This window comes from Seriola lalandi, unplaced genomic scaffold (assembly GCF_002814215.2).
Source record: "Seriola lalandi dorsalis isolate HSWRI2012SDOR001 ecotype SW California unplaced genomic scaffold, Sedor1 jcf7180002054947, whole genome shotgun sequence".
Lineage (NCBI taxonomy): Eukaryota > Metazoa > Chordata > Actinopteri > Carangiformes > Carangidae > Seriola > Seriola lalandi.
Window position 1 is genome coordinate 933356 of NW_019525498.1, and position 27801 is coordinate 961156.

The following is a 27801-nucleotide window of genomic DNA, read 5'->3' on the forward strand; positions in this document are numbered from 1 at the left end:
TGAGCCGCACATCGGCAGGAACCTGCACAAACACACACGGGGAGGCGGAAGCTACGGGGAGTGTTTCATTCCTCTGTCATTTACCCGTCAGTGTCCTGGGTCTCGCTTGCGTTGGGAAGAAGAAAAGAAAAGAAATAAGAGGTGGAAATAAACTGTAAACAGGAAGAGTGATAGCAGCGGGAAAAGGACGAGCTACGGGAGATGAAATCTTGCCAAACGATCTGTCACTTCAAATTCTACACAAAACAATTCACATTTTGTTCGACTCAAGCATCTGAAAAGTTGTGTTTCAAATCTCCAGTTTTTCTCTACGTCGTTAAATTCAATCAAATAAGACGTTAGAAAAAAGCATCCTCAGTTACAAATTGGGATTAACCGTCAAAAGCTCTGGTAATCTGCTTCATCAGGACCGTGAGGATCTGATGTAGCTTCATTTAAAAAATCAAACATGACCTCTTTCCAAAAGCAGATAAACTCGTCCTCGAACTGACATCGAGTCACTGAACATCAGGTTCATGGTGTTTACTTGCTCAGAAAACATTCTGTCAGTGAGGTCAATGAGTTCACTCTTCCTTTATCCACCGGTCTATATTTTATTTACAGCGGAGGAACTTTCTTCATGAGGAACATGCTGATGCGTCCACGTCAGGAGTGAGTGACACCAGCGAACAGGCCGTCGCAGTGTTTCCTCTCAAAATGAGTTTTAATCACACGTCCGTCACTGACTGACGCAGGTTTTGACACTTTTTTTCATCATTTTAACCTGAAACTCTGGACGTGTTATTGTGTGAACTGTTCTCTAGGAAACAAACAGAAATCTTATTTTCTAAACTATTTAAAATAAGATTTCTTTTTGTTTCAGTATTCAGCGTTTTCTTCATGATCTGTCTGCTGTGTTTGCAGTTGAAAATCAGTTTGGAAAAACTCGATCAAATTGTGGGTTAAGTCGCTGCCGTCTCAGCGTTCTTGAATAAACGGGAAATGCAGCTTCAATTCTACTTTCACCTCCTGAAGAGATGAATAAAAAAATGTTTTAAAGTTAGATTACTTATATTTTCTTCACTATTGGTGGCTTCTGGTGTCTGTTTTGATTTGTTTACTCAACTTAAGCCCCATTATTCTCACATCATTCCCCCGACAACCGCAGTGATTTTGTTTTTTTAAACTGTTCAAAATTTAGAAAATTGAAAAAAACTGGTTGGTTTTTGTGTTTTTGTGCTTGTTTTGACACTTTCTCCTTGTTCTTCCTCTTTTCCTTTGAAAAACACAGCGACTATGTTTCCTAAATATTTTTTGTAGCTTCATCATGAGGAGTTATTCTGACCCGCCATTACTGAATATGAACAGGACTCGCCGCCAACCTGAACGGCAGGGTGAAGAAGAAGGAATCTCTTCTGTCTGGTTGGTCGTGGCGTGACGTGTTCGCCTGCCGCAGCATCTGACGGCGTCCTGACAACAACCAGCCTCTCATCTATTCAAATGTCTGTCCGTGGCAAACGACCTGCTCATTTAAAACGTGATGAAATTATCAAGGCTCAGCGGAGAGTCTCGCCACCACAACAGCCACGCCGCAGATTTGATTACGCCTAAACCGTGCGTCCTCGTTATCATCTGCTCACTCCTGTTTTCTATTCAGATGTCTTACCTGATCCCCAGCACATGGATGGCTTTAAATCCTGGAAGTTTGTCAAAAACGTGCTGCATCTGTAAGAGAAACAACACGTTTCAATACCTGAACTATCAGTCAAAACGCCTCTCATCTGCCTTCGCAGACGCCAATGTAATTAACTCCGAGCCGTCAAACAGGAGCTTGTTAATAAGCTGGCAGAGTGCCAATATGTCAGTATAAAGAAAGGCTTGCATGAATGGGAAACCCTCATTGATATCTATCTTTAGGCGAGTTAAGCACCTGGACACTCTTATGACATAATCGCCTTTAAAGGCTCCATCAGGTAACATCCTGCCACGCATCGCGTGCAGCTCTGAATGATCCTGACGCCTTTTTAAGAGTCTTTCAATGAGGAAATAACATCAAACAACTTAATTTCTCAACATGACTCTCGTTGAGGAGCTGGACAAAAGAAATAAGCTTGCAGAAAGAGTGCACCCTGGGTAATCTTTTCCCTCCCCCGGGCCGCGACCTTACGGCCCCGTGCTGTAAGCTTCTTTACATTGAGCTTGAGCGAGAGCCATCAGGAGAGAGAGACTCAGAGACTGTGGCAGGCGCTGATCTGTGCCGTGGTAACAGAGAGGAAGACGAGGAGGACGAAGATGTTTTCGGCAGCTCAACAGTTGGAGCACTGATAAAAAGATAAAGGTAGAAGCTAAGACATTAAACCAGAGTGATTAATATGAGTTCTTGTTGTGAAAAACCACTTTATAAAGTGAAGTCAGACAGTAACAGAGATACTGGCTGGTTCCGCTGTCTGAGTTCTGTTTGTGTTTGTCCGACGAGGGATCGTCTGCACATGAGGTGAAGCTAACACGGGCTAACTCGCTGTCTGCAGGTATCAGGCTGATGTGAGGAAACTCAAACTTCAGGCGCAACAACAGAGTTTTTCTGATTTTGCTTCAGTTTCTGATTCGCGCCTCTGACTGGCAGAGAAACAGCAGCCGAGACTCATGGGTATTGTAGTGTTTATCTGCCAAAGCAAACTGACTGAAAAAGAACAGAGAGGACACTGAAGTAACTCAAAGTGAAGGCCATGACATAAACATATTGTATTAGAGACTGAAATATGAGTTTGTATGAGATGAACTCAAAACGTGTCCAGACCACACAGGAAATCAGAAGCAGAGGTCGCACCTGGTCCTGCAGGTGGTGAGCCAGGTCGACGTACTGAGGCGAGTCTGGGTCGTCCAGCAGCTCTCTGTAACCCGGGTCCACCAGGTCGATACTGAACTCCACTATCTGCTCCACCGGACTCTCAGGTACCACGTTAGGAAGCTCCGACTCCTTCAGGAAAACAAACAAGAGTCAGTCGCAGTTTGTGAACATCGTCTCGTTTCTCTAATCTACATTTTTACACGTCTGCTTCGTCGTCCCAGATTCACCCTGCCGTCCTTCTGGTATTCTTTGGTCACATGGACTTATCAGAGTCGACGTTGTTCACCCTAACGTTACCATCTGCAGAGGCCACTGACTGTTTGGCCACTTGGTGAACTTGCTAGCAAACAGTTGTTATTTTTCCCACATCCAGCAGTTACAGAGCAGCAGAACATCATCATGTGGGTGGGTGGGGGGTGTTAGCCTCCACCTGATGAATATCAGTGAATCTTTAGCTGCTAAATGCTCCTCTGCATTAACCAGCTGCTCTCTAACTGTGTCCTTCTGCTGTTTGTGGCTCTTTACAGCTGCTTCTCTGAAAACAACTAGAACAGTAACGTCGTGTCCGGACAGACGAACAAGGATCTGAAACTCACTATAAAGCTGCTGATTATTCACAGTGTCACAGTTTGCACCACAAACCACAAACCACACCAGGATCCCTCGGATACGAGCCGATCACGTTCAAGTAAAATTCAGTCGTGTAACGAGGAAAGAGGGAATAAAACCAGGAAGTAGGGAAAGAAGAAAGAAGAAAAGACAGTTGAAAAAAGGAAAGTGGAGAAAAGTAACTGGGAGGAAAATAAAAGGAAGAAAAGAAGGTTTGATGTTTTGATGTAGTGGTAAAAGTATAAAGACTCCTGCCGTTTAAATTACACCAGTCAAATACCAGAAAAGTGTATAAAAGTAGAATAATTGTAGTTTCCACTTTCAACAGTAGGAACCACAGCAAAGTGTTAAAACGTCTCCCGGCTCCATCCCGTCATATAAAACCATAAATGTCAGTCAGATGGTGAATCATGGCTCCTCCTCTGCATATCCAACATTCAGTTTGACTCGAGAGAGAAATGCTCAGGGTGAAAAGAGCAAATAACCTTCTCTTAGAAAAATGACTGACGGCAGAAACTCAAATGATTCTGGTAATTTCAGAGGACAGTCGGCAATTTAAGTCCCGTTTGACAGAACGTCAGTGTTTTCTACAAAACCTACATCCGGAGCATCTTTAGAGGAATTCAATGTCACTCTTCAGGTGAGGCTTTTTGCCTTTATGCTTCTTTTTCTGTTTTTTTTTCCGATGTCCCGATCATTCACTGACAGGAGAAAGCAGTAATTATCTGACGAGGAGGAGCATCAGCTTTGTGTTGGTCAGACTAAACGATTAATCAAAACAATCAGCAGACTCTGACTGATCTTCTACCTCGCAGGCAGCCATTGGTTTCCATTCATCTCAGTGTGATGTGAATGTCAACAGTCGAGAGTTTAAAACTTCTTTTACCGCCACTATGGGCGTTGTGTATTCTGTCCCTTCTGTCCAGTGTGGTTTGATGATCAGTTAATTATCAGAATATCAAATAAATCCAGACTAGAAGCCGTCGTTTTTGTGGCACGTCATTATCTTCTGCATTTTAGCTTTAGCTGGTTAGCAGTAATGTAAAGAAACTGTATGTTTTTTCATTAATCACAATGTGAGCTGTGTGTTTGTGTCTAAACTCTCCACTTAGCAACGACAATAAGCTGCGAAAATCCAGAAAAGGTAAGTGGATGAAAATCTGTCTGCTCAACTCAAAAGCTGCCATCTATATTATGTGTCTCTGAGCAAGGCACATAATCCAATTACCTGCTCCAGTGGAGCTGCTGAGCCGTGAACTGTGGAGCAGTGCAGCTGGGACAATGGTCAGCAGCCATGAACAGTATATAGACCATTAGTGGTTAATGGGTAAAACATCATTAAACTCCCTGTGTGTGTGTGTGTGTGTCAGGTTGAAACAAGAAGACGAACATAAGACATAAATAACCTGATGGATAATTTCTGAAGAAGAACTTCAGCGTGACATTTTCCCGCCCCCCCTCCACGTGTCCCGTCAAAAACCTCCTCCAGCTCCTCTGACCTGTTGCCGTGGATACGAGTATTGACTAAACAACTAAAATGTAAATGTAGCTGCTTGTTGGTACCTCTTCGACCTCCTCCTCGGGCCGGGCTTGATCGCGGTCGGGGCTTGGAGAGGCACTCGTGGGGCCGAGGGGGGCGGCGGCGGCGTCGGTGACGATCGCCGGTGCAGCCGGTGAGGCGACCGTCTGAACCTCCGCACCTGGAGCAACATCACGGTCACGTTAAATCACTGAGTAAATGAAGAGCGTGAAGAGCCGTACAAGACTGTACAAGTGCTCACAGTCACTTTACACAGGTCTACGTGCTGTGGATATTATAATCATTTAGTGCTTGACATAAAGTAAACACAAAAATCAATATACACTCCACAGATAAATGTTCAACTGATTCCAACACACACTGTGTCCGACAGGAGCAGAACCAATCGACAGGATCAGTGTACAAACACAGTCTGTGTCTGATCTTTAATGTCCTACCTGTGATCTCAGGGAGCTTGTGCTTCGGCGCAGGAGTCACTGATCCTCTGCAGAGGAAGACACAAACACGGATCAATAATTCATTATCAAGATATCCATGTTAATCTGAATGTGACACAGAGCTCCGTTCAGGACTGGAAACAATGCAGGGTTCCCACACCTTATCAAACATCCAAATTCAATGACTTTCCAGGCTCAATTCCCTCACGTTCAAGGACTCAACACGACACAGTTTGAGACACAGATTAAAGTTAATTACTGATGCAACACTAAGAATCTTTATGATGAGAACCAGCAGCAGGTTAAAAAAAACAAATGACCATTATTTATTTTCAAAAACTTTCAATGCCATTCAAGGATTTCAAGGGGCCACAAAGGGCAACATTTTCCTTTTTCAAATCTCCTCATCGTAGAAAAACTTTACGATTTGAACAAGTAAACGAAGCTTCCTGGTACAACTCTCAGATAAAAGAAGATCATGTTGTTCAAGCTGCTAAATAACATTTCAGTATCACACCTGCAGAGCCACTGAGTAATTCTGTTTAATCATGTTCAACACAATCATTCCTGCTTTAGAGTCTCCAGACAACAATTTGTTTATATCAAAAAAAGTCTGCGGAGGACCGGATCTGTGTCTCGTGGGAAGTTCAGCACCATCTCATGTTTTAATCCACTCTGAGAGGACTCCATGTCAAATGAAACAAGTTCATATCCTGTTATTAATAAAGTTTTAAATGTTTTTAATTAAGTTGAAAGTACCTCGCACTTTCTGTCTTGTACCTCTTACATCAAGAGTGAAACATCATGAGTCATGGCTTCATTTATCTTCGATCCTGAGGGAGGCGACCCTGCGCAGAAACACTGACTTATAGATCAGTGAAGAGACTGAATCAAAGCTGAGTGTTCGTCTCTTCTCACCCTGACGACACACGCGTGTTTCTCTTCATCCGTGTTTAAATGTCGTCAGGTAAAAGCAGTAAAACAACCAGCGGTAACATGAGAGTAGCTGAACCGGTTCTGGCTCCTTCGCAGTCAAACCCCTAAAGGATAAAGAGCCGAGCCGTGTGATGAAGTTTCTCTGTCTCTACGACTCCTCAGATTCACATGATATCATCCTCACATCTCCGGAGTCACGTTTCCATTTATGAAATCCCCTCAGTCAGACACAGAAACAGAGTGATGACAGGACGGATTAAAAAAAGGAAAAGAGGAAATGACTCTATTCACACCGTCTCAGTACAATGACTACAAACTAATATCTTAATAACCTTATAAAGTCATTCGTATCATTTATTAAAATGTCATCTGTCCTAATGTGACATTTAATTTTCGGCAGAAATGCTGATTTTTCAGGTTTATTAATGGGCCGTACATTTATGGAAATTATCTTATCAATCTTATAAATATTAAAGAACTGGTGAAGAATGCATTCATTAAAAAAATAATAATAATAATCAAGTGGATTTCCATTATTCACCCGGCTGATTATCAACCATGTGACCACTTAGAAAATTTGCATTAAATAAAGCTTTTATATTACATTATATAACATGGGAGTAAAATGTTCTCTGGTATATTCTTGAATCTACTTACTGAATCTTCTAAATCTACTTATAGTTTCATTGTTCAAACTACAAAGTGCAGAGAAAAGTCTCTCAGCTCCACTGGAGGAATCCAATAATCGATTAGTGCATCGACAGAAAATCACTTGCCAACTATTTGGAACAATCGTGAGTTTTGTCATTTTTCTGAAGCAAAACTCAGATGTGAAGGTTTGATGAACGTGGCAGCGAAGTGAATACCTTTGGGTTTTTGGACAAAACAAAAACATTTTTTCATTATTGATTTATCCAACAATGGTGAAAAAGAAATTTAGTTTCACAAAATCCCAAGGTGCCGTCTTCAAATGTTTTTAGTTGCAGCCGAAACAAAATAAATTCCCCCTGTTGAGAAGTTTGACATATGACTGAATGTAACGATACACATACAAGGAAAAATCTGAGACGTTAATTGACTCAGTAATTGGAGGTTTAAATTATTGTGAGTTGCAGCAGCTGGATTGTTATTTGTTCAGGATTTTCAATGTCAAGCTCTAGACTTTTTCCATCTCTCCAGGTGGATGAAATTGCTTTCCCTCGGAGCTGAGTTCGCTTTATGAAAAATCTCTCTCAGAGCTTTTCCCTTCAACTCCTCTTAACAAATTCTGGCCACTCACCTTCCCACAGTCCTCTGTAGAATCTCTGAGATTGCTTTAGAGAAAATATTGCTGAAAATATGTTTCATGACTATGTCTGTCGGCTTCATCGGCCCGTGACCTTCAGCCTGCACTGGGGGGCGGTTTACAGTGTGAGCAGGCGGCGCCTCCACGTCGTGGTTCTCTGCTGGAAAACACTGGATTGTTCCCTCCAGGTTGGGACGGAGTGTCTGCCCAAAGTGAAGGAGCTGAAGTATCTCTGGCTTTTTGCTCGAGCCGGCCTCAGCGGTAAAGCAGGCGCCAGACCGTCGTGGTGAAGAAGGAGCCTTCCAGTGGAGGTCTGGGCTCGTCCAACTGGTAGGAGGTTCCGAGGGGAGGAGCTGGAAAACGTTGCTGGAGAGAGCGCCGTCGGGACTACCTTTCTTGACCTGCTGCCACCGTGACCCGCTGTAAATCACCTACAAAGCCCTTTGAACTACACTGATTTCCCCTAGGGAATAAATAAAGTATCAATCTATCTATCTATCTATCAATCTATCTATCTATCCATTTATCTATCTATCTATCTAAGCTGTGAGAAAGGTGAAAGAAAATGACTGTTCAAATCGCTGTGCGTCACTGTGACAACAACGACCCTCAGAACCTGCTGCCTGTTTAGTGGCCTCTGCCTTATTTGCATCATGTTCACATTATCTGTGCGTGTGTGTGTGTGTGTGTGTGTGTGTGTGTGTGTGTGTGTGTGTGTGTGTAGTGTGAGAGCATGATTATGTGTCACTGCTTACCGTGATGGAGGCCTCCTGTCTCTCACCCGGCTCATCCTCTGAAAACAATCACAAAACAAGACAATCACTTACTGTACGTGTCACACACCAGACACACACACACACACACACACACACACACACACACACACACACACACACACACACACACACTCTGCCACACGATTATGTTGTTTGTGATAATGATGTCACGTGTCGGTGACTGCTGCTGAGTTTGATGGAGGTTTTGTTTTCTTTAGAGTGATGACTGACTGAACGGCTGATTAATTGATTCGTTCGCTCGTGTTATTTTTCTTGTCTTTACAAGCAGGACCTCAGTGTGTGTGTGTGTGTGTGTGTGTGTGTGTGTGTGTGTGTGTGTGTGTGTGTGTGTGTGTGTGTGGTTTAAAATCACACAGGGCTGCTGCCACCTCTGAGGTCTGGAGGGAGTTTCACGAGCCTTCAGGCCATAAAACCCATTACACCTCCACACCATAATTTCCAGAGCGAGTGCGAATGTTAATGAGAAATGAAAACTCTCTGTGTTTCTTTAAAGGATCAGTTCACGCAAATTACAACAATACTCACTACATGCATTTTAAATATGGAAGGCTGATCATATATTTGCATGTGTGTGCAGGTGTACCTAATAAAGTGGCCACTGAATTGAAATCTTCATCTGAGAGAGAGAGAGAGAGAGAGAGAGACTGTTCTCTGTGTTCTCGGTGTTGAATGAGGCCATGTGGCGGATCAACAGACGGCACAGATGCAGCGTGTTGACGAATGTGCCGGGAGCAGCGTGTTTGCATGTTTATGGATGGATTTATAACACGAGTGCTGGTCAACAACAAACTGAAAAAAAAACAAAAAAACTGAAGCTCCCTGAGCAGCATCTGGACGGTTTGAAGTTTAGAGCCGGATTCACAGGAGGTCGCGAGTCTGACGCCTGCAGGTCACAGAGTCTCCATCCTGATGCAAACGTCCTCGGCCGGGAGCGAACCTACCGACTGTGGCTGGTGAATACAAACCGAACCGAGTTTCAACAGTTACACGTTCAAACCGCAGCTCGTCACTTTCATGTTTTTTGTTTTTTGAACGTTTTAAACTTTTATCTTTGAAAACTTAATTCAACTGCTCGTGCGTCACTTTTAAAATTTGCTGGATGGGAAAAAAGAGAGAGGTGAGATCACCATGGTTACGGGCGGAGGTGAACGCGTGGTGGTAAAAATGATCTGCAGGATCAAAACAGCATTAAAGTGAAGTTACAGTCACGGATGCGAGGCGTCCATGACATTTCTATATATCATTTACTTACCAGGTTGAAAATATTGAAACTTTTGAAAAGAAATAAACTCCCACTCCTACTGACAACTTAAATATTTACATCTGAGACTAATTTAAAAAGGTAATTAATTTAGTGTTGCTATGATACGTTAAAGACTGAGGGGCTCTGTCGCAATGTTTCCCAACTTTAACCAATGCAGTGAGTTGTCTTAAACTTATGTTTCTATATGTTTCTTATATCTAGATATATGTAGTATATACGTTCCTCTTTTAACAACCTTTACAGCCGGTTTATGATTTCAATTCTATTTAGCCCCGCCCCCCGTCCCCACAAGGTGACAGGATTGGTTCCTGAGGTCTGTAACGTATTAAACCCTGAATCTGTGTTTATGAGACTGTGATTGGCTCGCTGCAGTTCAAGGTGGAAACACTGAGTCATGGTGTTGATAATTACTTCATCATCATATGTCTGCACTGTCTGTCTGTAGAAACGGTGGCGACTGCTGTAATGTGGCGGGGGAAGCGCTCTCTAAGCCGCGCTGCAGAGGTCTTACCCTGTGAACCATGGTCATGTGCTCCTCGGAGCTGCTGAAGTTTTTGGCGAGGTCCACGATGCAGAGCGACTCGTGTTGACACGTGTGAACCCATCTCTGGTACTCCGCCGTGCCAGGGATCCTGTCGAAGAAGATCCTGAACGCCTCCCACACAGCCTCCTGACAAACTGGCCAAACACACACACACACACACACACACACACACACACACACACACACACACACATTCTTAGACTCAGCACAAAATACACACATGCTCACAGAAACTAAGTCAGACTCAGAATGATTTTGTCTCTTATTACTGTGGGATGTTGCATTTAACCACCTAGAGACCTGGTTTGTTTTCTGGCAGGATCTCTTCATAATCTCATATTTTAGAGTTTGGTAGAAAGTTCACAAGGCGTTTTTGTCAATACGTTTTTGGTGCAGATCGCAGATTTACTGACATTGCAAGTGGCAAGTTTTCTTTTTCCAAACATGAGCACATGACCACAGGATGAGGATTTCAGAAGACAACAAACTTTCAATAACTCACTCAAAGTTCTTTAAAAGGACTTTTAGAATCACCTCCTCATGGTTGTATCCCTCCGCCAACCAGCCAAGTTGCAGGAAACATGGTCACAAAAGGATGAAAGGACGGACGACCCGAAAAAACATGACGCCTCAAAAATCCACACAAATGTAAATATGCATTTGATAATATAAAAGGTGACACATGCTGCAGTAGAAGAACATTTACCTGCTGCAGTAGATACATAACATGAACAATGTCTGGTTCGGGTCCAATTTACTTTTAAATCCATATTAGATGAGGATAAAAGGTCAAATCACAGACTGATTAACGACAGAGAAAGATAACGGACGACAAGATAATAGATGAAAAGAAGAAAAAGATGGAACTACAAATTTGCATATACATACAGTGTATCAGTGGAGATAAGACCCTAATGTGCAGAACAGAATTAAGCCGTCAAACCAAGAACAAGCTGTATTATCATCTCGCAGACGAGAACCGTCCCCGACTTTTACAGAGAACAAACTTCTTTCTATCCAATTAACTGAAACACAATGTGAAGCAGCGCCGCAACTCATTAACACTGCAAACTTCAATGTGTTCACGGCGTCTCAGGTCTGGACAAAACAATATGTCTGCAAGTGAAGCACACACAAACACACACACACACACACACACACACACACACACACACACACACACACAGGGTTCACCAGACTAAATTTAAAGCTTTAACACCCTCTAACGCCTTTGTTTTGAAGGAGCTGAACTTTTCACGCCCAGTAGAAGCTCTGACACACAATACTCGCACAGTAAATGCCACCTGCTGATGTTCAAGCTCTGTGTTTCTGTTTCCGTGGTCAAACAGGAAGTAGAGCAACTGAATCCACGCTGCTACTCTCACCTCACAGCTTCTTTGTGTCTCTCTGTTGAACAGTTTAGACAGAAACACACTTGTAAATGAGAGTGTGTGTGGAGGAGGTGAATGAGTCACGTCCACGACTCACTGCGTCGCTCCTGACTGAACGGACCGCTGGGTTAGCTGGATCCTGTCCCTGCTACACAGCGACATCAGTCCTGGTCCGGCACCTATATATATATATATATATATATATATATATATATATATATATATATATATATGATATGGGTATATAAATTTGATATATACCCACACATTATGATGATGGCAGGAACTATATACAGAATCTGATTTGAAGCCATGAATTTATCTTATTTGCAGCAAACTGAAATTCCCTTGTGAGATATTTCTGTGCATAATAAGGAAAGACTGAGATGAAACTGTGCAGCGCTTCATGTTCCCTTCTGTTTTCTTCTCATACATTTCTTCTTGTCAGTAACGGTCGGAGCTCCACCAGCTCAGCTGATATTCTGCATTTCAAGCGTCTTAGTGAGTGTTGTTGATCGATCTCACTGAGCTGAACAGAGGGTGGAGAGTTTGACAGACTGCTAGAGAGTGTGTGTGTGTGTGTGTGTGTGTGTGTGTGTGTGTGTGTGTGTGTGTGTGTGTGTGTGTGTGTGTTGGCACCTTAACCCCAACACCAGAGGGGGCGACCCACGTCTCGTCATGTGAATAAAACACAGATTTCACTGGTCAAACGCTCAGTGAAGAGAAAGTTTTTCTACTGCATTTAATTACTGCTTTCCAGACTTTATGCAAATATGTCCCACATCATTCTGTACACGGTGCACAGATACTTTTAAAGTGGCATGTTATATTGTTATACTGACTGACTGACTGACTCATTACATAGCTGGGTTCGTGCATTCTCCTTTTTATTTCCTACCTGGCATTTCTGTAGCTCCAGGATTGTTTAACTAACTAACTTTAACAAGATCACTCATGCAAGTTGATGTTAATCACACGGTGCTGAAAGGAACGGAAAGAAATTAGCCGAGTGGAAGTCTCAAAATGAAATGTACAAATGTTGGTTGGAGTGTTTAAACTGTGTCAGCACAGGGAGAGAGAAAGTTTAGGCCCAAATCTGCTGTTAGAAACCATGAAAAACAAGGAAATATAAGAAGATGAGAATCACTGTCTGCTTTATGAAAAACTGCTGCTGATGGACCCAGAAGCAAGTCAACTTTTATGCTGTAAAAACTGTGGAGGAAAACAGGAAGTAATGTCTCTATAAGTGTGCGACTGTAAGTAAAGGTGATGTTTGTTAAATATGATCAGACAAATAAAAGGCGTGTACCTCTGAGCTGGTAGTACGCCTGGTGACTGGCCAGCACTTCGTTGATGGTCTCCTGAGGACAGATCCTCACTCCGGAGTGTAAAAACACCGACCTCCTGGATCGACGTCTGCCGAGTTCAAACCCTGAACCTTTGGTGCGCGTCGACGTCTTCAGCAGTTCGGCCAAACGTACAGAGCCGACAGCCTGTGCGCTCGCTCCCGAGTCCAGCCCCACGCCGCTCTCTGGACAGGAAACAAGAACGTGTAAGGGGTCAGTCAGCGTAGACCAGACCAGATTCTGAGCGTTTGTTTAGAGCAACAGATGGATTGTGTTTACTATGAACGACAAAACAGCTAATGTCACAGGATTAAAGCAACATTAGGAAACAGTTAAAAGTGGAATTATTGTCCTGTTCTCTCTCTGTCAACAGAAATGGGAAACATTAAGTGTAAACCCCGCCCATCTGGTACTGCAAGCAACTTAAAACAAACACACTGAGATCTGTGTGTGTTGGTGTGTTCATTTCTGCTGTTTTTCCTGCTGCACGTGGGAAATGTTGCATTGAATAAACAGATATTTCAGAAACAATAAACACGCATCATGTTTGATCAGATCTATGACAGTCTGGCATCAACCAGCAGCGAGACTTACTCTGGACAAAATGGGCCTCAGGCATTGATATGTAGAGCTGAAGTGATTAGTCAGTTAATTCATTAGTCAATTGAGATAAAAATTAAGTGGCAACTATTTTGTTTATCGAGTAACTGAGTCACTTTTCAAGCAAAATACCAACATATCAACTTGTGTCGGTTGCTCCAGTGTGAGAACTTTCTGTTTTACATCAGTTGTAATGGTCGAGTCTGGAGCTTTGGACTGTTGGTCAGACAAGACGAGACTTAGATCATGACCATAATCGCGTTACCATATAAAGCTGTCTGTTCTAATACATCCGGGAGAAAGATTCATTTTCAAAAGTGTCGTCCAAAAGTAAAAATTTTAATTTGACAAAGCCGAGCTTCGTGTCCTGCTGTGGGAAAACCAGCGCACGAAAAAACGCTTCTGCAACGTCAGGATTTTCTGATCTGATGCCGAATGTGACAAATTCTCTTAAATCACTTGTATCTCCTGCTTAGGAACGAATCCGTTCGTACCAACGGTTCCTGCATGAGGATTAATTCTCTTTGAGGGACTCGGCTTCATAACCAGCTCATCTGAGATCTCTCTCCTGTTCTCTGTACTTGTTTTTATTAATAGAAACCTATTTTGATCATGTTCTGCTGTGGTCATTACAGAACGACCTTGTTTACTGGACAGAGCAGAAAGAAACTCAATGACCTTTCAATGGACAGGGACAGAAAAGAAGTAGAGAATAAGTTAAAACCAATCAGTAAGAAAATGGCGGTCTCCTTCATTTACAACATTAAACTCACTTTACTCATTTTACAACAAATAAAAACATTTTTCTGCATTAATCTGTTTAAGCAGCTGCTCGTTTCCTTCAGTGTCTCTCTGGTTTGTGTTATTCGCAGCCATGAGCCGAGTGGAGTTGAGTTTGGCATTATATGTGCACGCCAGGGGCCGGGGGTTCACTCTCCCTCCTCATGCCCACTCCTACTAAAAATAAAAGCACTCACTGTTCTTGAAGGGTGCTTGGAATGAAAGCATCCACCAAACAACGGCGTACTGGACGTATGTGCCTTTGATCAAGCAATCCGGCGGATATATTTAGGACGGCAGTCGGTAAAGAGGAGGTTGTAATGCAGTCGCACAGCCGGCTTGTCACTGCTTTTTAGAATAAATATACATTACGTGAAGTGTTTTGAAGTGAAGGTGAACCTCAGGTGTTTCACATCGAGCGAGATCTGGTGTTTTATTTGTAATCATTCCGCGGAGACGACTCAGATTGTGCAATACACATAACCCTGCGTCCTTTTGTTTGTGTTTTTTTCCCACGACTCAAGTCTGGAGAAAGCTGTAATTCAAATTGTCAAGCTGTCACCAAGCTGGCAATAAACCGACCGAACTGTGTTATTATCAGTTTTTCCATTTTCATTTGCATTGTGGACGTGTTTGCACATACTCGCAGCCCGTCGTGAATACTGAATATATTTCACTTTGGCTGTGGATCAGAACGAGACAGAGAAGACGAGGACTTTCTCACCTCTTTCTGTTTTATCAAAAAACAGCCCTTTTGGATCCTCGGGTGAAACAGTGACAGTGTACAACACCTTAATGATTTCACGGCCAAGTACTTATGCAATCGTAATAGGCTTTGCCTCACATTGTGACCAAGTTTAGTCCGTGTATAGATTGTCTTACTTTCCAAATCCTCATATCTACCTGCTCTTATCTCTTCAGAAGTGCCAACTTTTATCTTTTTGCAAACAATAAAAGCGTGAAAGCTCGTGACTTCTCTTTAACTTGTGAAGGACTTGAAGTGTCAGGGCTCAAAGGATTGTGGCTTTGCGAACAAAACGAGGCTTACCTTTAATTCCAGCAGCCTGTGGAGCGAGGACGAACAGCAGCACAAGTCCGAAGTCCCAAACCATTGTGGAGGAAGAGTTCCCCAAAATAATGTGAATGTCAAAGCAAATCCAGCAGGACGAGGGGAGGTGGGAGGGAGGGAGTGCGTCCTCTAGCTCAGGTGGAGCTCATGGGTGCAGGCAGTTTGGTTGCAGGGAGGCGGCGGATCCTTCAGGGCCCCCGAGCTGCGGCTGAAACCCTCCGAATGAACTCCAGGATTTGCATCTGATGGAGGTAAACCTGCAGCCTCCTCTTCCCGAGGGGAACGGTGGGACGGTGGGAGCTGTAAGTGCGGCAAGAGTGACGAGGTTAAAAAAGTAGGCACCGTTTCGGGAATAATCTGTTTATCTACTGCTCAGACATAATCCGTCTTTACCCCACGGCCCTTGCAGCACTGGCGTCATCCTGTTAGTGGCTTTCTGGGGGCATCTGTCAACCGCGGCGACCAGTTTGCTCAGCACACCCCCCTCCCGGCCCACCCTGACACTTTACCCTGGTGTTTCCCCAGTGTTTTTATTCTTAGCAGGCCTGGAGAGCAGCACAGACAGGACTGGAAACAAAGAAACTCACAGTATTCTGCAGCGTTGACAGCGTCTGTAAACTCGTACAGATACGGTGAAGGAACATCTTCCCCTCAGCACCAGTCCGACAGTCTTTACTGGTCCCATCACCCTGGAAGCAGAAACATGTCTGCTCAGACTCAGAGTCGCTGTCAAAGCCTTCAGTTTGACTGATTTCTATCCTTGTTTTGTTTTATTCTTATATATTTCAATCTTCATTCTTTTAAAAAAAGTCTTTAAATATATAAAGATTATATTTATGAAGTTATATTTTGTCTCACTACACGGACTGTGAGGACTGTGACGCTGCAGTATGGCTGTTTTGAGATAAATATGGCTCTTATAATATGTGTAACAAAAGTTTTAAGATTCCTCATTTTGTATCAGAGAAGTACTAAAGGTACACAAAATATAAGACCTATGAATATAAATATTTATACATATATTTACTTCATAATTTGTAATTCATGTGTGTAATGTTGTTCATATAATTCACATAATTCTTATTGTATTGCATTATATTGTATCTTTTGTACAACCAACAATTCAAAACAAAAAATAAATTAGTTCATCATCATCATCATCATCATCATCGAAAACAAAGAAATCAGTAATTTTCCCCTTTCAGAAGCTGTCATCAGTTCATTTCATTTGAATTTTCATTTTTGTTCAAAAGAAAATTAATTAATTATCAAAATTGTTGCTTATTAGCTTTCTGGTAATTAATTAACAAACAAACAGTTTCAGCTCTAATTGTTTCACTTGGTCCGATTTTTTTTTTTTTAGAGATCAACAAAGTGAACTGACATTTGTTAAAAGCAGTTTCCTGATTCTTTAAACCCTGTGGCGTTTGAGTCGAGCGGTGAGGACGTCTTCACTCCCCCCCCCGTCACTCTGCACTGTCCCAACAAAGACATAAAAATGTCCCAAAAAAAAACACTGTGGACTCATCAAACTGTATTTGAATTTAACCAATGTGGCTCACAGATCATATTTCTTGTACTACAAGTGAACAGCAGCAGAGGATGATGATGAAATGCAGAGTAAGGCTGGTGGGTTAGGTTAGGAGTTGGGGGGGGGGGGGGGTCACTAAGCATTGCATCTCTTTGAGGATTTGAAGATGGATTTACCCTCTTCACAGAAGGGCGGACCGCTGGGTGCCTCCCCTGGTGTTTCCCACATAGGAAATTATCACTTCAGTGTAACTGCAGTTTCGTTTTTTTGTTTTTTCTTGTTTTTTCTTGTTTTTTTCACCGAGTGTTTCTGAAGTGAAGATGAACACCAACCTTTAAACCTTTTTGATGAGAAGATGTGGGGGAAAGTTGAAGGCATTAACTTATTGTAGGTCAGCTGAAGCTCAGACATCACCAAGTTTGGCCATATCTGAAGAGCCTAGGAAAAGAAGATTAGAAATTGGTTTTAATCTCTAATCCATTGGCTGTTTGACTGTCCAACTCTGTTCTGTACGTTTTACTCAGAATGGAGCAGCAGGGGAAGTACTTCTAGTAGTAATAGTAGTAATAGTAGTAAGAGTAGTAGTAGTTATGGGATTAGTGGCAGCAGAAGTAGTTGTTGAAGTCGTAATACTATATAATATAACTAGTTGTAGTGGTTATATTAGTAGTTTCTGCAGCAGTATACTGTATGTAGCAGAGAGTGAAGCACCAGCTGTAATGGTTGTAGTACTGTTTTACTAGCAGTACTATAACCATAGCAGGATTAGTAGTAGCAGCAGCTGTAGTAGTAGGTAGAAGCTGTACAGAGAGAATTAGCAGAACTCACTGTGGGTGCTTGTATCATTAGCGTTAGCAGCAGCAGTGGTAGTAGTACTAGTAGTATTAACAGTGGTAGCAGGATTAGCGGTAGCAGACGTAGTTTTATAATTTGTTATACCATTAAAAGAAGTAGTCATTGTAAGGCTCGTACTAGGAGTAATAATAGTAGTACTGTGATCGTCGCAGTAGTGACGGAAGCAGAAGTACTACTTGTAGCAATAACAGTAGAAGTATTATGCAGAAGTACAAGCAGACTTGATATTTGTAGCAGTGATACTAGTAGCAGCAGTAGTTGTTTCAACACTGCAACACTAGTAGTACTAAGCAGTAATGGCATTACAGTAGTGGTGTCAGTTGCAGTAAAAGTAGCAGTACTAAGCAGCAGTGTTTGTGGACACAGCAGGTACTTTTTACCACACTTTATGGTAATTTGTAGTACATTGTAGTACAACATGTGGTACTTTGTTGTTCTTTGTAAAAGTTTGTAGTGAATTTTAAAAATAATGAATTAATTTACTAATTCTCTTCCCATTAGTGGTGTTGTGGTCTTTGACATCTGCTTTGAGGTTATTCGTGGTACAATAGGTAGTACATCTGCAAGACTTTCTAGCCCTTTGTGGTACTCTGTTTGCACTGTGTTTTGTGGTACTTCTTGGTACATTAAAGTCACTGATTTTACTGATAACACTTTGAAGATGGCATTGTCTCTCTCTCTCCCTCAGCTGTTTTATCTGATGAAGCTCTCGGGGAGCTGCTAATAAAAGTTCCACTTTACGCACTACAATCCGGCCGTACTTGTCATTGTTCTATATTTGAGAAAGTATTTAAAAGTGTCCTCTCTGGGCTCCGACTACCAAGACTTTGACATTTGATTAAACGCTGAAACATTGTGAGCTGATATTCGACGCTGCAGTCACAAAGGAATCTGACCAGACGGAAATGAAAAGGAAAAGATAAGCAGAAATCTCTCTGAGGTTGCAGGCGATATAATAAAATGGGTGAAATAATTTAGTATTCGCATGGACATCCCCTATGAGACCTGCTGGGAAGATACAGATATAGATTTGGGCAGATTTCAGTTTCAAGGGGCTGTTGGGGGAATCAAACCTGTGACCTTTTCTCAACCCTGCTGCGTGTATTCCCTTTCTAAACCTCCAAATAGTGTAAAACGCTTCAATTTTCCAAGTTTAAAATAAGGAACTTATGGCTACTTGTTTCCAGAGTACTAAGGTAACCCTGCTGATAGGTGAAATGACTCAGATGGCTTACCTCCCAGCGAATCCTACTATGATGAAATCCAGACGGGAATGACAGATAATCCAGTTAATTTAGTCTGTCAAGCCTCTCTGTTTAACCTTTCACCGCTAAAAATAATCCTCCAGACTCCCCCGCAACCGTCTCCTCCGGCAACAGCACAGGTTACGAGACAAATCGTTTCTGATCTTTACCTGCTGTGGATCAAGTTTCATTTATTATGTGTATTTACAGAATAATCAAGGTAGAACTTCTTAAGACAAAACCTGTTTCAAGACATTGCAGCCAAATTCAGATTTCATTACTGTGGAATGAGACACAGGTGTAGTGCTTTTGGGATGACAAGAAATATTCAGTCTAGATGACAATGAGAGACTTTTCCTCAATAAGAAAAGAACACAACTCAACATACTGTCTGGCTAGTATTACACCTGTAAATGTGCAAACAGCCAATTGCAGCACAAACAACAAAGCTATCACAGTCCTTAAGGAACGGACAGCCTGCTTCCCAAAATAGGTGCAGCAGGGTTTGTCGAATTAGCTGAACACAACACATGCTGTTGTTTTGATATCAAAACTTAAAAAGACAAGAGAGACAAGCACTTCCCTTCAGAAAACTTCAGCAACAGCTCACGAGTCACGACAATCCTAAATATAAAGAGCTGTTATGGACGAACGAGGCAACACAACATCGGTGGTTTGGCGATACTTTGGCGAATTACTCCCAAAATATACATTAACTTCACCATGAGCCTTTACAGTTAATCAGCCCCAAAGTGTTTCATTCTCTCAAGCCATTTTCACTTATGAACCAGACAAACGGTTCAGACCCGATTCTCCAGACCTTTCACACATACAGCACACAACCAGAGATTGTTCGATACGACTCACAAGTGATGGACCACACTAAAGCTTCAGTGCAGTAGGAGACCTTGGTGAAAGTACTAAGGACTAAATCTATGCAATAAGCGCGAGAGGAGCTCAGGTAAAGAAAGCAGTAGTTAAGTATGTTAGGGTGTTCGAGGTGTTAGGAGGGGAGGTGCTCTCAGAGGAGATGAGTCTTCAAGAGCTTTTGGAAGATAGAGAGGGACGCCCCGGCTCTGATTCAGTAGCTTGTTCCACCTTCAGGGAACCAGTCTGGACTGAGATTGTCTTGTGTGCAGGTAATTGCGGAGAAGGAACACAAGCCCGTATGACTGGTTTAGACATAGAGGTCACTCTGAAGGCACGTGATTGTGACTTGACAGTGGATTTGATTTGGGCAGCCATGGGTGGCCAGTGAAGGTTAACGAGCAGTGGATGGACAAGTGCCACTGCATTCTGGACCATCTGCCAGGGTTTTACTGTGTGTGACGGGCATTGCAAGAGCAGTGAGGTATAACCATAGATGGTACCAAGAGTTAGGTGGAGTACTGAGTGATGTCTGGGTGATGACTGGGTACATCTCTTTTTCAATACTCCATTTGGTTCAGGTAAGGGGCTACACCTGGTTAGAGCGAGCAAGAAAAATTATAGAAACATCATCAACACACCAACTCACTCGCCATGACTTCTGCGGACAATGACTTTATACTAGGAGTTGGCAAGGTAAAGACCGTTTAATGTCTGGTCCAACTGATTCAGACATTTGCGTTCACACATACTCTGGGTAACATCTGGAAAACTCTCAGGGTTGCGGTGCACGTGTGAGAGCAGCTTCAGTTTGACCTGCAGGAGTTTCTGCAGGCTGAGGTGAACTGTTTTGCTGCCATGGAGGAAATCCATGAAAATGAGTTCATATCATCTCCCACCATCTTAGCTGCAGAAATAAACCTGGGAGAAAAAAATCTGTCTGACAGCCAAGAATTACAGCTGTCACAGATGATGAGCTCAGAAAGGCCGAAGCCCGAAAAATGCAAACTGTCAGAGAAAATGATGCAGAGAGAGGAATCAACTTTACAACAACAACAACGCTACAGGAACTCAGTCAGCTGGATAGTGGCTACACAGATTGAGAAAGTTACCGGTGTAGAATTTGTTTGAATTCATAATCAAAATGCTGTTAAATTGTCAAATGGCGACGGGAGGATGAGAACGATCTCAGATCAAACAGATTCACTATGAGCCTTATTTTACCAGTGTTATTTTGTATGGCACACATTGTGATCACTCATGGTCTGAAGTTATGTGAAAGTGCATAGAATAATACATTTTAAACATACATTGATGACCTCCCCCCCAAACCCAAAGCAGACATCTGGGAAAACTCTGATGTTTTTAAGTTTTCAACATTTTTCCTTAACTAACTTTATGAGAAGTTTTGCACAAAAACAGGGTCGTGATTAGTCATATACAGTCCTGGATCAGGACTACGCTGTGACGGGACTTTGACTGTGGCTGATAAAATATCACCTGAAAGCCATTTTGTTGAGGCTTTGATCCAAATCTTTTCAAAGCTCCATTTGTACATACACATAAAGCCACAGTGGGAAGCTAATCTCAGACAGCGATATGGCAACAACACTTGGATCACGGTCTAGTTTCTGTACGTTGATGTGAATTTTTAAGTCTTTTTGTTTTTGGTTGTAATCAGTCTCAAAAAGCTGTGAAAAAGTGCATTAATGAAAAGCTTTTCTTGATGTTTTTTTTAAATGTTATAATTCTCTTTTTTCTTACTTTTTATTGTACAGAATTATTAAATGGATGAATGTGAAAATCATTGAGCTGGAAATTTAACTTGCACTCTGAAAAGACACTTAAAGACTCCACTAAAGTCTCATATAAACTTAGGAAATGGCCCAAGAAAAGGTTTTTAGTGTTTGTTAAAAAAATTTATATTTTACAAAACGTATAGTGTCTAAACATTCTGTATTATTAAAATAATAAAGATAAAGGATTTTGCAGCCTTTGTGGACATAGTTGCCCTCTGAGCACTCTCTACCTTTATCTTGTTTTGTTTTGTTTTTGTTTTTGGTTGAAGAAATCAGATTTAAGGAAGAACTGGGCAGTTTTTCCTACATTAACACCTCAGTTGTGAAGAGTCGAACTACTACCTTGCAGGATTTAACAATTTAATACAGTGGAGCAGCTCTGACAGATGATTGGTTTCCATACACACTCACCAAGCACTTTATTAGCCAGACTGATTGGAGTGGACAGAGAGGCTACGGTCACTCAGATAACCACTCACCAGACCAGGTCTGATGGATCTGGATTTGTGCTGAGGCAGCAGATGGTTGGGTCAGAGTTTGAATCCGTGGACCCAAACCTGCCTTGTGTCAACAGTCCATGCTGGTGGTGGTGGTGTGATGGTGTGGGGAATGTTTTCTTCCTAATACCAATCAATCATGGTCTAAATACCACAGTCTATCTGAGTGTTGCTGCTGACCATGTTCATCCCTTCATGGCTACAGTTCACCGTCTTCTAATGGCTCCTTCCAGCAGGATAATGCTCCATGTCTCAAAGCTAAAGTCGTCTCAAACTGGTTTCATGAACATGTCAGTGGCCTCCCCAGTCTCCAGACCTGAACCCAGTAGAACCCCTTTGGGATGTGGTAGAACAGGAGATTGGCAGCTTGAATGTGCAGCTAACAAATCTGCAGTAATGATGAGATGCAGTCACAAAGTTTCCAACATCTTGACATGAAGAACCGAGGCTGTTTGAGAGCAAAGGGAAGAACTACCCAGTGTTGGTGTGAGTGTAGTTAGCCTGTCTGTTGCATCATATGGCATCATCAATCCTGCTGTCCCTGCACTGTGTGAGTCAGTATCCTCTATATTTTCTGCTGTCTAACTCTGCGCCAAACAAAACCAAAAGACAGCTCCCTGCACTTTCGACAACGTGGTGACAGTGAAGTTGTTTGACAAATGACCTTGGACGATAATCAGAGCGCTCTTTATTCCTCTTGTGTCCACATTTCAAAGACTTCATATAAGTCAATCCCAGGTTTACAAAGCCCACAGCTACAAAGCCTCAGGGTTTGTTTTTTTTTTACAGAAACCCAGGACATCAATGGGCTCAGCTGTTACAGCAGCTGCTTGCGTTGGCTTCGCTGAGATGGACATTCTCCCTTTATACAGTCTGGGTTTATGTCATACATGTCAAAGCAGCGTGACACTTTAACTATGAACAGAGACGATCACAGGGATCAACAAATCCAGGCTGTTACACAGCAAACACATGAGCATGGTCTGGATTCAGGACTGTGTTTTTTTGTCAAAGATAAAGCTGCATATGTCAAAAAATGAACAATTACAGCTGCAGCAAATAGTTTTAATCAATTACTTGATTGATAGAAAATTTATCTGCAATTATTTTTGATAAATTGCAAAAAAATAGACTCTTCAATGTTTTCTGACATTTTACAGACAAAATAATCAGTTAATTGAGAAAATAATCTGCTGATTAATCAATAAAGAAAATAATTATGATTTGCAGTCCTCATAGCAAAATACAATATAAATAACAATATTATTTTTTTAACATAACATTAAGGAAAACTTAAAGTTGGTTATTAGCTAATTGTGACCAAGAGATTTACTGAGTGGGACATTCTGCAGAGTAAAGGTAAAAACTTCACACTGACAACTGTAGAGGTTTGGACATTAATCCTGGTTTTATACTGAGGAAATATTAAGTTGTTTTCAATTTATCTTTGGTTTGAAAAGTTCTTCAAAATGAAATAAAAGGTTGAAGACAGCAACTAACAATTATTTGCATTATTGTTTAATCTGACAATTATCTTCTCAAGGATTCGATTTGAGCGTTTGGGAAATGAAATGTGAGAGCAAAGTGAAAAAAGGATCACACCAAGCTGAGGGCAGCTGCAGATCTTTGCATATGAGAAACTAAGAGTATATGAGCCACAGCAGAGCACACAGTGACGTCTCTTGACCAACATTAGAAATCTATGGTAAATATTAGTGGGGGGGTTCTTTAAGCTGATAATGACTGCCTAATTTTGGAAAACGGGGGTTGTCACATTGACCCGATTAAGAAATAATTGAGACTGGGCGCTCTATCACTAGCACATAATTTGCTATTTATACACTGAATATTTACAGTTTAAGGTGATTAACTTGACAATAGCCTGCCCTCAGGTCTTATCTGCACACTTGGAGAGAGCAAGAAGGAAAACTCAGGCTGCATTAACCCGACGCATCACCAGTCAGACGATAATGAATTCTGCAGAGAGGGTAAACACAGAGCCGAAGGCCTGTTTACGCAGCTGAAGCTGCAAAACTCACTTTGTGTACTGAGCCTAACACCAGTCGCACCGTCCCAACTGTCACTGAGTCATTCTCAACGGAGGTGGGGAGCTGCTTTACTTAAAAACTTACCATACAGCTATTTTTACATTCATACCTTAGTTTTGGGCAATGATCAATATTATTTATTTTCTATTGGTGCAACTGTACAATATGATGATATTTATGTTACTGTTTTACAAAATCATGTCCTCTAAATTAATGAGTCCGCTGTGTTTGTCGATGAAATCTCTGATATTTGACTAATCTCTAGCATTTTACAGTTCATTTAGTGTTTTATGTTGAAAGTTGGCTACCTCACCTGAAACATCATAACAAGGTTTTTAGTCTAAAAGTTTAAATTGCACGGCTGCATAATTTTAAAAGAATCTTCCAGCAACCACCTGAAAGCACAAAAAATTGGAGACATCTTTTATTTGTTACTTTAATCTATTTTTTACTATAAAAGTTCAAATGCATGACTTATATTTGTACTTTCTCCATTAGGATAATACTATTTAAAATGATTATCTTTCATGGCTTGTAATATGCAAACTTGGAAAAATCGTTCAGCTGTGAAATCTCTGTCTCGGTCACTTTATCAATGAGGGCAATTAAAGCAAAAAGTGACCTGACAGCCTGCTAATGAGTCCGGTTTCCATTACAACCAAATTAGTGCTGTTTTAGTAGTTTGTTAAGTATGATGAATGGACACAGACCATTAGTGACTACTTGTGTAATGAGGTAATGGATGTGCTCTTACTGACTTCCTGCCTTCTGTCAGACAATATTCATACAAAAAGGAGAGGATGGCGAGCGGCACGTCCTGCAGCATCACAATTCCCTCTGGATGATGTTTTTGCATGGGAGCCTCATAAAAATGCTCTGTCATCCCTACATCATCGTACCAGCACTCTGAAGTCTTTTGTTGTCATCCAGCCTCACTTCCTCTATGAAAGTCCTGTCTGAAAGTGCTGTGTGCTCAGTGTGTAAAGAAGGTCGCCTCAGCCCCTGGAAAGTTTTCATCACACAGTGACGAGCAGAAAAATGTCCAACTGTGGGAGCAAGTCCAAAGCACCCAAATATAAAAACTGTTGATCTAGTCCACATTTGACATGTCTAGAAATAGTGTTTTTTTTAGTCTTGTCCTGGTCTGATGTGGCCTAGTTGAGAAGAAAGTAGAGAAATCCCACATTTTTTGTTTTCACAAATAAAGGATTTCACAAATCTGACACTGTGTTTTAAACAGTCCTTACACTCTCCCTGTTGATCTAGTCCTAAATATAGAGGTCTTCCATCTAGACCTGGTCTGCTGTAGGTTAGTTGGGGAAAAACTGAAGAGAAATCATTACTTTTATTTTTGTTTTTAGACATAAAGTGTAGGTTTCACAAATCTGAAACTGTGTTTTAAACAAGCTAATATTCTCCCTGTTAATCTGGCCCTGGTTAGACAAGTCTACTTATAGTGGTTTTTAGTCTAGTCCTGGTCTGATTCGGTCCAGTTGGGGAACAAACCAGTTAAATTACATTTTCTATGGTTTTATAAACAGAATACAAGTTTCAGAAATCTGCAACTGTGTTTTAAACTGTCTTTAAACTCTCCCTATATTTGAGTGTAGAAATAGTGGTCTAAGATCTGGACCTGGTCTGATGTGGTCCGGTTGGGAAACACAGCAGAGAAATCAAGTTTCAGAAATCTGAAACTGTTTATGTTTTTGTTGTTGTTTTGCTTTTATCATTAAATAAAGTTTCCACAGATCTAACAGTGAGTTTAATTCAGCCTTGAGGCTTTACTTAGGACGACACAGCCTTCCACAACATTAACTGGACCAAACACTAGAGAATCAGCTGCTCGGTATCGTCAGTTAGCTAACGGTCCCTTTAACCAACCGTCGAACTGGAAGCTAACCTCAGCTAACCTCAGCTAACCTCAGCTAACCTCAGCTAACCTCAGCTAACGACCGTTACACAGAGAGAGAGAGAGACGCCATTTTAAACTTCTGACAGCGGGTAAATAGAACTCCTCTAACACTAAACCAGTGACGTAATTCAAACGAAAACTGACTCACCACTTTGCCGCCACGCGAGGAGAAACTTCCAGAAGATGACGGTTAAACTCAGGACCGTTAAAACTGTTTAAACTTCACTCTAACTTATTTTTACTCTTCTAAATGTCAACATCCTGTCAACATCCTGTCAACATCCTGTCAACAGGCAGCCGCGGCAGTCAGCAGGTAACAAGGTAAACTGGCAGGTCGCCACCTGTTGGTGTCAGTCCTGTTTTTCCTCCATAGTTTACAGGTGCATGTTTTAAATGGCTCTGCTGCAGGTGTGTTAAATGTGTTAGAAGATAAATGCAGATAAGGTCGAAATCACCTGTTGATATTTTTAATTCATTAATTTTTTTATAGATTTTTTTCTCTCTCTTTTTTTTTTCTTTTTTTAGCTGAAACTTTTTAAAATTAAATTAAAACATTTTTACTAGCCATGTTATCACCACCCAGTAAGATGAATTTTGTGGCAAGATTTAAATAAGAAAAATATAAAAGAATATAAATATGCTTTCAGATGAAACTCAGGGAAATATTTTAGATCAAGCACAAGGTTGCTTGTATTGTCCCCTTTATATAACAAAGATTAGTTACAATTTAGAAAGAATTTATTAAATAAACTTAGAAATTGAATTCAACACATATACACAAGTTTCTAACTTTTCATGCAAGAACACAATTGTCAAAAAATACCCTTCATGTGTTGCTCATAACTAGTGATGACTATAAAGAACATAAACATTGTGCCATAACATCAGTCCTGCAGGTTTATTGCATCTCACACTGTATGAGATCTGTCTTTAAAAAGAAATATGGTTTTTAATCTGTGTCAAATTGTACAATATTAATTTTCAAGTACATCAGATTGATATGAATGTCCGGTGATTTGTAGCAGCACAATATAAATACCATCTCCACCGTCTTGCTATAAACATAAACCTAGCCAGCCTACAGACCGACTGTATGGCTGCCTGGGTTGTGTGGACTTTTTATAAGCCTGAGCTTTTCTATTCATGTTCTTCGACTCTAATTATCCTTTCAGTTTCAATCAAACTACAATTATTATCCACTAGCTTTTAGTAGCGATTATTAGTATTTCAGGGGTCCTTATAAATAACACTAATGCTGCTCCTTCCTGGTGGCAGCCAGCGGGTGTATCTGAGGCGGCTTTGTTTGGTGTGGCACCTTAATTTGAAGTGGAGTGGTGTGAGCCCTCGGTTCTCCGAGGTTTAATTCAATGTAATTTACTGAAAAATTGGAAACTGGAAAAATCACTAAATCTACATGAAGTAAACAGAGAGTATATATGTTTATTCTCAGAGCAGAAGGTCTTCATAAACACAAACAGATAAACACGTTGTCTTATTTCTCTGTCATGACTGGGGTCTTTGAATTTCCTCTTCAGTGTGGCATCATCTCTGTGCGGAGGGCTGAGAGGAAACCACAGCATCTATAATGAGGCTGGAAATCCTTCATTCTGTTTGATTTCGTGA

At 41.4% G+C, this 27801-nt stretch overlaps 1 protein-coding gene across 1 annotated transcript in view; it reads right to left on the reverse strand.

The window, feature by feature from the left end:
• Window positions 1–15715, reverse strand: part of LOC111645220 (uncharacterized) — a 45764-nt gene extending 30049 nt beyond the window's left edge. Inside the window, exons 1-8 of the mRNA XM_087170409.1 lie at window positions 15405–15715; window positions 12940–13161; window positions 10207–10373; window positions 8390–8427; window positions 5414–5460; window positions 5000–5136; window positions 2807–2956; window positions 1646–1704 (exon numbers count right to left, since the gene is read on the reverse strand). Coding sequence (XP_087026535.1) covers window positions 1646–1704; window positions 2807–2956; window positions 5000–5136; window positions 5414–5460; window positions 8390–8427; window positions 10207–10373; window positions 12940–13161; window positions 15405–15468 — 884 coding nt within the window. The 5' untranslated portion in view covers window positions 15469–15715. The remainder of the gene's footprint in view (window positions 1–1645; window positions 1705–2806; window positions 2957–4999; window positions 5137–5413; window positions 5461–8389; window positions 8428–10206; window positions 10374–12939; window positions 13162–15404) is intronic.
• Window positions 15716–27801: the final 12086 nt, after the last annotated feature.